Here is a 12394-nt window from a genome sequence, read left to right on the forward strand (position 1 = left end):
TAAAGTGTGATTGATTAGAGATGTTGGACTCCTGTTTCTGCTCCAGACGGGTTACACAACCGATCCGCTGAGGATAAAGCACACCCGGCCGACGGCTCCGTCATTACTCAACCCATGTCATGTTTTTCAAAACCACAGAACTTGATTTCATTGAAACTGAGGTTAGTAATTAAAAAAAAGTGGAAAAAGTTATACTTTTAAAAAAAAAGTGGTTATACCGCTTTTAAAAACATCAGCCCTGAAACTCTCCAGTGACGATACTGTGGGATGCAAACACATACAGGTACATTGTTTAATAATTGTTTCTAGGCTCAATTAATGGGCTTACGTCAATGATTTAGTCCAAGGCGCATACAGAGAGAAGTGAGTCCTGCTGCTGTGGTAAGACACTGTTCACACAGCAGGGGGAGCTAAAGTGTAGTTTTTAGCTCTTTGATCCTCACGTATGACAACAGAAAACACTCTTAAGTTACCACTTATGCTGTAAATGTAGGATATTTAACTATATGTGGTGCTGAATTCACTCAAATAATGATTATTTTGATCATGAATTGATTTAAATATGTTTTCCTCTTCATCGCCACACACGGTAGTACATCTCCTCATGGCTCGTGTTTGTAGTTTCTAGCTAACAATAATAATAACGATAACGATGATACTGCTCGCTCACCGTGCACCACTGAGCAAGCTAACGGGACAATTTAGACACATTTAGAGTGAAATAGACCATAAAGCTTGGAATGTTTTTTAGGGAGTTGCTATAACTTTTTAGATTGACAGGTCACTAGCACATCGTTGTTCGGTCTCGGAGTTCACGGGTTTCCATCTTACAACTGCAGCCCCTTTCACAGCTGGTTTTCAGTTCATGATTGTTAATTGTGACCTTTTCCGGGTCATCTAAAAATGTCTTCTTCAGTTGTACTTTTGGTTGCAAAAAACCAAGATGGCAATGGCCAGAATACAGTGAATATACAGATTCACAGATCTTGTTGTGGGCATATATGTGAATTATCTTGAGTGGCTATGTATTTCACCTAGTTTTATTATATTCGAGAAGGCAAACATCTCTATCTTCAACACTCTTTAACTCACAACCAAACAATCTTGATTTGATAAATGGCACCACAGGTGAGAGGAAATTGATTGATATTTTTGATTTGGGGTTAAAGCAGCTTCAAGTGATTTTTCATACAGTAACAAACACAGAAGATGGGGTTTTAAAAAAACAAACAAAAACTGTAATGGTTTAAACATTTTATATGTTTCCCCAATCTGAAACACAGGTAGCAGCACGAATCTCTGCCTGTCTGACCGACATCTCTCAGTGGGTGTCCGCTCACCACCTGAAAATTAACCCGGACAAGACTGAACTTCTCCTCTTTCCAGGAAAAGGCTCTCCCACCCACGACCTAACTATTAACTTCAACAACTCAGTGTTGGCTCTGACTCTGACTGTCAGGAACCTCGGTGTGACACTCGACAGCCAACTCTCCCTGACTGCCAACATTACCGCAATAACACGCTCCTGTAGGTACATGCTGTACAACATCAGGAGAATACGACCTCTTCTCACTCAGAAGGCGGCACAGGTTCTGGTCCAGGCTCTGATCATCTCACGGCTAGACTATTGCAACTCCCTCCTGGCAGGTCTACCTGCTAATGCCATTCGACCTCTACAGCTCATCCAGAATGCAGCTGCTCGACTGGTCTTCAACCTCCCGAAATGTACCCACACTACTCCGCTCCTCCGCGACCTTCACTGGTTACCGGTGGCCGCCCGCATCCGCTTCAAAACATTGGTACTTGCGTACCGTGCTGCGAACAGATCGGGTCCGGTCTACATCCAGGACATGGTCAAACCGTACACCCCAGCTCGTTCACTTCGCTCGGCTTCTGCCAATCGGCTTGTAGCTCCTTCACTTCGAGCTAAACACTCAACAAAATCACGACTGTTTGCTGTCCTGGCTCCCCATTGACATCAGGACAGCAGAAAGTCTCTACATCTTCCGTCGTCAACTAAAAACACATATTTTTCAACTATACCTTGAATAGGGAAGGTAGCGCCGTAGTAGAACTTTGGATAAAAGCTTTGGATAAAAGCGTCAGCTAAATGACATGTAATGTAATATGTGATAGTTAACTTTCAGCATGCTTGAACTATCTGCCTCAGGTGGCTGTTTTCATTAAGAAAGTGCTAATAAAGCCCACTGCATATACTACCCGCTGCAACACCAATGAACACTTGCCTGAACGAGGATGGCTCTCACTCACTGGTGACGTTGCTCCATGTCTGCTGGATGTGTAAGCAGGTAACTGATATGTTGTTCGTATATGACGAGCACAGAAAAATGTGCCAACCTGAATAAGTCATTAATCCGACGGATATGTTTGACAATGGGTGTACTCTCATAAATACAACGTATGGTAACAGCATCCCTAAAGAAGCCACGAGCCACTGACCACATCATTAAGTGAACCACGACTGATCATTTTATGTCACTATCCTCTACAATTTGAATTATTTCCCAATGGAACGACAATTCATTGATCAAATCAATATGCTGGTCACTGACAAGAATGCCATTAATCAAATATTAATGCATATGGATGGAAATAGACACGAGGCACGAGGATTGACGTAATATATTTCTCTAATGAAAGCCAGAAGACGAGATCATCGGCCAACAAAAGGTGCATTTAATTAGTTTAAGCTCCTGTTAATTTTTAAATGATTATCAAGGAGTGATTGATAATTATTGAGCTGCTTTACTCTCTTTTCCTGAGAGTAAAGCAGCTCAATGACATCAGACAAGAAACAGAATATTGATTTATTGCTGAATGCAACATGAAGAGCTCATACATCGGTGCCTCCTCGCCTCCTCACGTACACAAAGTAAATCAGTGAAGACCTGGACAATAGGAAGGGCTCTTCATAACCTGAACAATGATGCTCCTCACTGCAAACAAAGACAGGTTGGGGAGGGGGAGGAACTCCTCATTCGTCTAATAAGAAACCCGATTTCAGTTTCCTGCTCGACCCGTAATACAAACATCTGCATCCTTCTGCGGCTCAGACCCCCGTGAAGACCGCATTAAACCTCCAGGTTGAAACTAAGTGAAATGTTCTTTCTCTCACTTTCTCCATTTCACACGTGCCATGAATTCACATGCACTTGATATTTATTTGAACATTTTTAGCATGCAATATAATCTACCACAGAGTAGTGTTCTGACATTCAAACAGGCTTCTTCTTAGAAGGTTATACAGAATGTGGACCCTGATGCACTTTGGCTTGATACATTAAGTTAAAGTCCTTGAATTATTATTATGCAGTTAATTCCTGATTGTTAAAGTTGTGATTCAGAGCATTAATATATCAGCAAACCACGATTAGCTCTATAAAGATAAACCCTACCTGAGTTCTTTTTCTTTTTATAACAAAGTCGGTCCGCCCACGTTGCCTTTCAGTGCACGTGAGCGTGCCCCATTGGCGAGCTCATGCCCGCCGCTCTGCAGTGCGTTCAGAAATCTCGAATCCTTTAACGGCTGCATATTTTACTTACGAAATATTTCATTTAGCAAAGAAGTTTCAGCATTGATTAGGCCTGCGTCTTAATATTTACAAATATCTACAAAAGCTCCAGTGATAACATTATTTCCTAGTTATGAATGCAACGGTAAAAAAAATGTAATACTGATGTCTTATTCGTTTTTTAATTAAAATAATTTATGTCTGAAATGGGGTGAGACAAGGTTGCATATGGATGTCTTGTGCAGACACAGGTGGTGTTTTCTCTTTTTTTTTGTTAGCGGATGTTAACATGTTTGATGAAGGTAGTCTCAAGGACATGTTTTTCAGAACAGGGGGAGAAGCAATAAAGTGAAAAATAAAGTTATTGATTTAAAAAAAATGTAAATGCTAATATTACTCTAAATTCTCGGGTTTAGTTTCATTTATAGATTTAAAATACATTCTGAGAGATAATAATGTGTTTGCATCTGAACCACAAATAGTCAGGTAGTCTTTATCAGAACAACAGTAATTTAATTAAATAATAATACAATTAAATAAATAAAAAATATCGACTGTAAGCAACCCAAGAGGTTAAGCCAGGGACAAAAAAAAGTCTGCAAAGTTCTTTACTGGTGCTCACTTTTCTGAGTGAAGAGCAATAACTGGAGGCTTCTCAGAGAGGTGCATTAACTTGTTTATCATCTGGGACATGGTGGCCTGGACATTATGAGAAAGAAAATCAACCTGGAACAATAAAAGTGAGATTAACCCAAAAAATCTATAAAGAAACAAGCCAGACAAACTGCATCAACAGACCGTGAATACCCGTAGTCCAATCATAAATACTTGTGAGTTTGAATAAGAAACACCACACGTGTCTATGTTCAAGTGGTTTCTTCCAACCCAATTATTTTTCATTATACCTCAAAGTGCCCACAGAAAAAAAAGAAACACAAACATTTCCACAAATAATTTACAATGAACCTTCTTTGACCCAAACTTTAGACATGTGTCGATTCGCACTCTGTGTAAAGCGTGTCTGCGTTCTTGCGTGTCTCTCGGCCTCCGGCGCGTCTCTTCCTGGAAGCGAAGGCCGGGTAACACTTGCACACGGACAGAAAGGCCGACCTGTAGTTGTTGTTCAACCACCCGTACAGGATGGGATTGACAAACGTGGAGCACATCGCCACGATGTGGAACACGGTGAAAAGCAGCTTGAAGTCCTTCATGTACAACGCGGTGCTGTCGATGTCGACGGCCAACTGGAACGCGTGGAAAGGCAACCAGCTGACGGCGAACACCACCACCATGGTCAGCAGCATCTTCGTGGTCTTCTTCTTGCGCTGTTGGCGGTCATTTCGACCTCCGGACATCATGTGATTATTCAGCGTATTCCAGATGCGTGTGTAGGCGACGCAGTTGATGGCCAGAGGCAGAACGTATTGAACGAGGAGCGCCGATATACTGTAGATGCTTCCGTTCATGCTGCTGCTGGGCCACTTCTCCATGCACACCTGGATCGACTCTTCCGGGGAGAGGTCGACCGTCTCGTACTCCCTGAAGATGGCGAGCGGGCTGGCCAACAGGATGCTGACGGCCCACGTGACGCCGATGACCACGGCGCACATGTCTTTGGACATCTTGGTCTCCGTGTGGTTGACGATGGTCCTGTGGCGGTCCAGGGCGATGACGTTCAAGGTGATGGTGGACACGTGCACGGCCATGCCCTGGGCACAGGGCAGCATGAAGCACAACACCTCGCCGAACTTCCACTCGCCGTCCAGAGTGTAGACGAGGGTGAACGGCAAACACAGCGTGTTCACCAGCAGGTCTGCCACCGCCAGGTTCACGATGAAGAAATTGGTGACAGTCCGAAGAGTCTTGAACTTGAAGACGACATATATCACCAAGGAGTTTCCGATGACTCCAAACAATATGATTGTGCTGTACGCAAGGATGAGAATAACTTGAACTCCAAGCAGCTTCGTGCTGTCATCGAGCTTCCAAAAGATCCCCCCGTTCATGGTGCTGTCGATGGAGCAGCAGTTTGAAGGGTTAAGTCCAAGTTGTGAATCTTCCACCTGAGTGGCGTTGACTTGATCTGCTGCGTCCATGGCGAACAGTCCCCAGAAGTCACTCTGTGAAAAGATGGACATCACCTTCAGCTATGCACACACACAATGTGTGCATTGCACAAAATGAATGGCAACGTTCCGTCAAAAAAATACGTGTTAATTATCTCTCTTAAAATCAATAAGGTGGCATCTAAAATATATAAAACAATGTCTTTTTTGTGGAGTATTTAAAAAGTATGTATTCTGCCTTCAGACAGCATGTGACATATATTGACCATATATGTGTGTAGGTTTCAACACAGCTGGTGGGAGCAGGCAGAGTTGAAGATACTCAGATTTTAGATGGGAGGCCCGAGTATGGATGCATTAGAGGGGCAGGTTAGGTTAGATGACAGATGGTTGGGACGTGTGCAAAACGGAGCTGTTGGGTACACGGGGAGATGGATGTGAAGGATGGAGCTGCAAGGCCAGAGGTAAAGAGGTTTATGGATGTGGTGACGGTGGACATGCTGGTGATTGGATCGAGGAAGCTGCAGAGGACAAGGACAAGGAAAATGAGATTTCAGTAGATTCTAAATATCTAAATTGCATTACAGTGGAAGATAAACTATGATTCATGATGTGCATGTTAAAACCACATGTGCACAGGACTTTCAGGTGAGATGGGTGTATTTAAAATATACAGCGTCTTTAGTGCTTAAAGATCCACCATCATCTATTCAATCTATACTCATTCAACATCTCTATTATTATTGAAGGATAGCACATTGTTGATTTGTGAATTTGAAGTCTAAATTGAGGCATACGGGTCCTAGAGCTGATTCACCGATATAACAAAAGCATGCAGAAGGGGCGTTGCTGTAATTAGCACATTTTCCAATACACACATCAACAAATAAAACTCAAACAACATGTCTGACATAATACTGGACTGTCAGTCACTCCCAACTCCACTGTCACAACCAATAAGCACGATGCATATTGTTTAACTGTGGATTTCCCCTTTTTAAAAGATAATGGACTATCTCACTACAAGTATATAGGAACCACACATCATTTTCATTTAATATATCTCACGAGATAAACCTGAATCTGTGAATATCAAGAGTGACAACCTGCTGCTGGACAGGAAATCTCAAATTAACAACCAACTATAACTAACCTGAACAGGAGCCCAAGAGAACCATGACGTGGATCAGAAGTGAAACAACAAGACTTATGCTCAGTTTCTTTTCTTTCCCCTGGAAAATGGTCCGGATCCAAAAGATCAGATGAGAGGAAGGAAGACGCCCTTCACTCGCCTCCCTCCATCCGCAGAGGTCTTCAGATGCCTCTCATTGTTTTCATCCCGCAGTAAAGTTTAGTGACAGCTCTGGACTCCCCATCCCTTCTTCTCGTCCCTGTTTGAAGAACCACTCAAGCACCGACGCGCGCTCAGTCGCAGCAAAGCGCGCACAAGTTGCCGGTAACGCCGGGGTGGGGTGTGTGTGTGTGGGGTGTGTGTGTGTGTGTGGGGTGTGTGTGTGTGTGGGGGGTGGGGGGTGGGCGCATGCACTACTTTCTGTAACAAATGAGGCTGCTTAAGGAAGAGAGTGGAAACACGTCCTCCCTCGCGCAACATCCTCCGCCCGCCCGACGGATGGAGTCCCTTTGCCTCACAATGGGCTCGTTTTAGGATGCACTTTAAGTGTGAGCGCGCGTGCACGCGCCTGTGCTCGTGCTGGAATGGCAAATGACGCGGAGGGACATATTTCATCCTGTAAAGTGACGCTCACTTAATAGCCAACAGTGTGAGAAAGTCAATCTAATTCAAATTGAGACATGTTTAAAAATATATATATATAATAATAATAATAATAACATGTCGTTGAATTGTTGGTTGCGTGTGCAGAGCAATTCTTGGGTGAGGAGCAACAGGTTGATGATAACTTCCTTAGAAAAAACTCTGAATATATATATATATATATATATATATATATATATATATATATATATATATAGAGAGAGAGAGAGAGAGAGAGAGAGAGAGAGAGAGAGAGAGAGAGAGAGAGAGAGAGAGAGAGAGAGAGAGAGAGAGAGAGAGAGATACTTACCGCACACATTGAGGCAACGGTCACCTTTATGAGGCAATTGTCTGCAAACATTAACGATTAACAATTTCAGTCAGAAATGTGTCAGTGATGATGACAACAGTATAATTGCATCTCTGTTTACATTGAGAAATGTAATCCAGAAGCTTCATTGACCCGGAATTTGCATCATTATTAGAAACCTCACCTGAAGTTATACCTTAATATCATGGTCAATAACGCTGAGTGTTTACTATTTAAGGGCAGGACGATGCAGCTGACCCCTTTCAAACTGTTGAGCCCGGGGCTGGTAATGTGATCACCACTGTTTCTAACCAAGACACCATGTGGCCATTGGAAATTGAGTTACCGTCATGCAGCCTCCTTGGTAAAAACCTACTTAGCCCATAGTGCAACTCCACAGATGGTGAAGTAATGAGAGAAACCAGGAAACCCTGAATAGAGGAGCATGTCAAGAGTGTCCCCAATGGTGTTAGGAGGAGGAGGAGACCGTAAATTATGTCCTAGTTTTAATATGAGTGGCAGCACACAAACATAGTCTTCTGTTGTCATCAAATACTCACTACAGTGCGATTTAAGCTTTCACCTCTTTAACATTTATATTTTCATATTTTACATTTTTTGCTGACTACTTTCAACACAATTTTACATTTGTTATGTTTTTCGTTCTTCCTTGACAGTGAGCTGTTGTTCAGCAGGCGTGATCTGCCCAAAGTCATTTAACTTTACTGCAGACAACCCAATAAAGTGTAGAGAGTCTGATGGATGTTCATACCGAAAAGAAAAGAAAAGGAAACCAATCCATGTCTGGAATACATTTGGAAACACACATTCTAAGTATAAATAGCGAACATGTCGGCAAAAAATGTGCCTATCCTCAACATCCAGCAGACATGAGGCCAAATGTATTTAATTTTCATTCACTATATTCATTTGGATTCTTGGTTTTCTGTAACTCCAATATCGAATGCCTTCCCAGCCAGATGTTTTGTCTCAGGAGTTGACCAAAACAGAGCCTTTTGGCCTTTTGGCTCTGTTTTGGTCAACTCCTGAGACAAAACATCTGGCTGCTGGGATTGTTAATTTGCCTTCCCAATATTCTGCACTCATCGGCTCACGTTACCTCAGTCTTGGAAAGGGAGGAGTGAGCAAAGGGGGATCCAGCTGGTTGCAATCTGCAGCCACGCCACTAGATGGCACTAAATCCTCCACACTGCCCTTTTTAAACCAAAAATGGTTTAAAAAAACAAACAAACAAAGCAATGAGGTGAAAGATATTAAGAAAACAGGTAATCCTTTCTAATTTTTTCATTAAATACATTCGTTGATATAAATGTATTAATAGGAGCAGCTTTAATGTATATTCCTTTGGTTGTTGTTGTAATGGGATCCTCTCGGTAGCCCGTTAGCGCCCGATTTGGACATATCGGGGACGGAGAGTCAGTTTCCACCCGCTACATAAAAAGTGTATTTTTAAATGAACTTTGTCTTTATCTTTGCAGGAAGTTTGGTTTTGGCAACAGTACTAATAAGTTAGAGTAAAGAATAGAGACTTGCTCACTACTGAGTAACTAACTACGTGATTTTCGTACTCATGTGACGAAATATCCCGGGACACGATCAGCCGTCTCCTGCACAGGTCCTGTGTTAGGTTGACCTCTCCACCCCATCCCGCTCTCTGTAGTACGTTGGGTGCACGGACTATCTAATAATGACACGTGTGGTGTTTGCTTTGCACTTATCATAACGGGTTTCATGCGTCGGTATTAGATGCAGAGGGCCACTGACCAACTCTCTGCATTAGACGAAATTGCAGGATCTTTCACAATAAGACGATGGCATTCTAATCTGAATTAAACCGCGCATGTTTACGTTGAACTTGTATTTCTCTTCTCCCTCTTTCTGCATTTCAATTTCTGGTTTTAATTTGAATGATCATTTGATGATCAAATTAAGTTCCTGGAAAAATAGTTTAAAATTATTAAAAAGAATTTGATCACAGTGATGAACTGGATACTATTACTATAAGTCTAATGAGAATTAAAGTAATTTAATTCTGCACAATGTATTTTCCAGTGAATGTCAATGACTCTATTTGGAGTAGAGTTACAGCTATCCTTGGCTTAACTTGCATCTTATGAATTAGTAGTACTCATCCACTGCCGTATACAACTACATGCAGTGAGCCAACTCCAGAACACAGTATTGATTGGTTATTGATCCAGACAGAACCATGCTTCAGCAATATCTGAAGTGATACATAAATAACTGCATGAGATTGAATGGCTTATACATAATGTCTGTAGAAGATGTCGACACATTTGTCGCGCTGAACAGCAGAGATATTAATATGCTACGCTGCTTTATGGTAGTATAGATCAAATAATTGACCAAATGTCACCTGTTCTTTATAAAACTGCACACCCCTGCAGGATGTCCCGATCCAAAGACCAAATGTCAGTTTGAAGATGAAGGGGTTAACCAAGGAAACGTCACACACAATATTGATCATTTTAGCTATGCTGTTATTCGTTTTTTTTTATCACATGTTCAATTGAAAATAAGTTGTATAGTATATTTTTTGCAAAACACTTAAGTCTATATTTAGGTTTTGCTGCTTGTTTTGTTGTCCTTTTACAAATGGTGTATCTCATTTTGATGCATAGAAAATAAACAAGGCTTTATTTTGATAGTGGCAGTAGAGACATTACAGGAAATGAGGGGAGAGATGATGTGCAACACAATTACATGGACACCTTTTCTGAGAACAAATATGCAGATATGTTATGACAGACAATAAAATGAGAGAGATTAAGGTATTCTTTCATTCATGTGGATGTGCATGTTTCCCTTAAGGGATGCCTCTTTAGGTGTGTTTACTTCCAACTTGATCTGGAGTTTCAGACACGCCGGAGTCTTTTATGAATCTAAATGATGTGATCAATAGCAATAAAGCCCAAAGCCTCCGTGCAGACTTCACGAAGGCTTTGGGCTTTATTGTGCAAGATGCAAGATCCAATAATATAGGCTCTATAGTATATGATTCACACAGTCGACATTCGAAAGCAGAACATTCAAGGCAACACACACTTCGCGGGTTTCTTTTAAATCAGCCATGAAAGATCAACGTATGGGAATATTTATATGAACATCAGATTCCCCTCCAATGAATTGACACTAACAGCTGAACGGTGTAAACTTCAGAGGTAACAAAACCCAGTGACGCTTCAATCCCAGCAGGACTGCGCACATACGGTCCACTTAATAGAACCGGGGGGCTTGAGCCCACTGCACCGGCCTCTGCTAAATCAATTCTGAGTGCTTCCTTGCAGGACAAGTGCCGAAGTGTATTGGCGAGGCAATTATCCATAATTGGCACTGGTCTTTTTTCCTGTGTTGCTCAGATAAATTTAAACAGGTTGACCTCAGTGACTTCACCCAGCAGGTCCATTTGGAGTCAAACACCCCGACATCCGTTTGTTTGATCCGAGCTGCAGGCCAAAGAGCTTCTGATAATTCAAAAATATATTCTCTGTGTGGAGCAAGAGGTTCATACTTCATCATGGAAATAGTAATAAACTAATTGTATTATTTGATCTATCTATTTACTACGGTATGTTATTAGCATGTGCTACAATCCACATGCATTAGCATACAGCAGTAAATAGATATTGAGTTACTGAAGTATATGAAACTCAAACTGAACTCTTAAGTGGTCATATTTGATGGCCTTTGGCGTAAAACATTTGCAGAGCCATCTCTCTTTGAATGTTTTGAAACGTGCATTTTTTTACATCAATGTTTCACTGCAATGTTTCTTGGCATACAATGAGCACCAAACTGTGGAGAAATGGTATGGTGAGCAGTGGAATATTATAAAACTATCGGCAGGAATGAGCACACGAACAGGACACAAAAGAATCATCAAAACGTTGCACTGCCAGTGGTTGAAAAGGTCCAACGGGTTCCTTTTCATTTGAAACAAGATGATGAGAACAGGATGTGCGTTACACAGAACAACAATGAGTCCTATTTCTCAGAGGCTTTCAGCATTCTCATAGAACCCGGGCTACCTTTGTGTTTAGCCATCATATAATATACCTATCTCTGTATTTGGTTGCCCACGCATCTCAGATTCTACAAACAATTAAAATATAATTAAGAAATGTGTGTATGCATGTATGTACTGGTATATATGTGGTTCCTCTAGGTCCTATTACCATTTCCCACGTTTATCATTATGTATGTCAGTTGATCCATATTCGCGGGGCGATTTTGCCTGCTTGGGAAACGCTGAACGGCGCTTCGGGAATGTTTCCCAGTGTTGTCGTGTTGACTCTTGTTGTCGTTACGATGACAGAAGGTTGACCAACATCTCTGCAGTCACGAGCCAAACATTTAAGTCTATTTAATTTTTTTTTTAAAATTTTTCCCACGCGGTATGTTCCCATGGACTTTCTTGAATTGTACATGTTTTGTTTTTTTTAATCCAGGGAATGTTGTAATAATAATTAAACGGGTAAACTTTATTTATACAGCACTTTTCAAAACAAAGCTACTAAGTGCTGGACACGGTTCAACCAGGTTCAAAACAATTCAGGAGTGCAACGAGGCAAATCAGACACGGAAAATATTACATAAACAAAATGGAATACTTTGATATGATAAGATAAACGTATTGATCACAAATACGACAGGACGCAGGTAGAAATAC

At 41.5% G+C, this 12394-nt stretch overlaps 1 protein-coding gene across 1 annotated transcript; it reads right to left on the minus strand.

The window, feature by feature from the left end:
* Positions 1-4516: 4516 nt before the first annotated feature.
* On the minus strand, positions 4517-5650 carry npy2r (neuropeptide Y receptor Y2). Its single transcript, XM_034540662.1, has one exon. The coding sequence runs from the start codon at positions 5627-5629 to the stop codon at positions 4517-4519; it is 1113 nt and encodes a 370-aa protein (XP_034396553.1). The 5' UTR covers positions 5630-5650.
* Positions 5651-12394: the final 6744 nt, after the last annotated feature.

This window comes from Cyclopterus lumpus, chromosome 1 (assembly GCF_009769545.1).
Source record: "Cyclopterus lumpus isolate fCycLum1 chromosome 1, fCycLum1.pri, whole genome shotgun sequence".
Taxonomy (NCBI): Eukaryota; Metazoa; Chordata; class Actinopteri; order Perciformes; family Cyclopteridae; genus Cyclopterus; species Cyclopterus lumpus.

What these genes read in the sequence shown, in the direction of transcription:
- npy2r (XM_034540662.1), bottom strand. Translation starts at nt 5,629, where the DNA reads ATGGACGCAGCAGATCAAGTCAACGCCACTCAGGTGGAAGATTCACAA.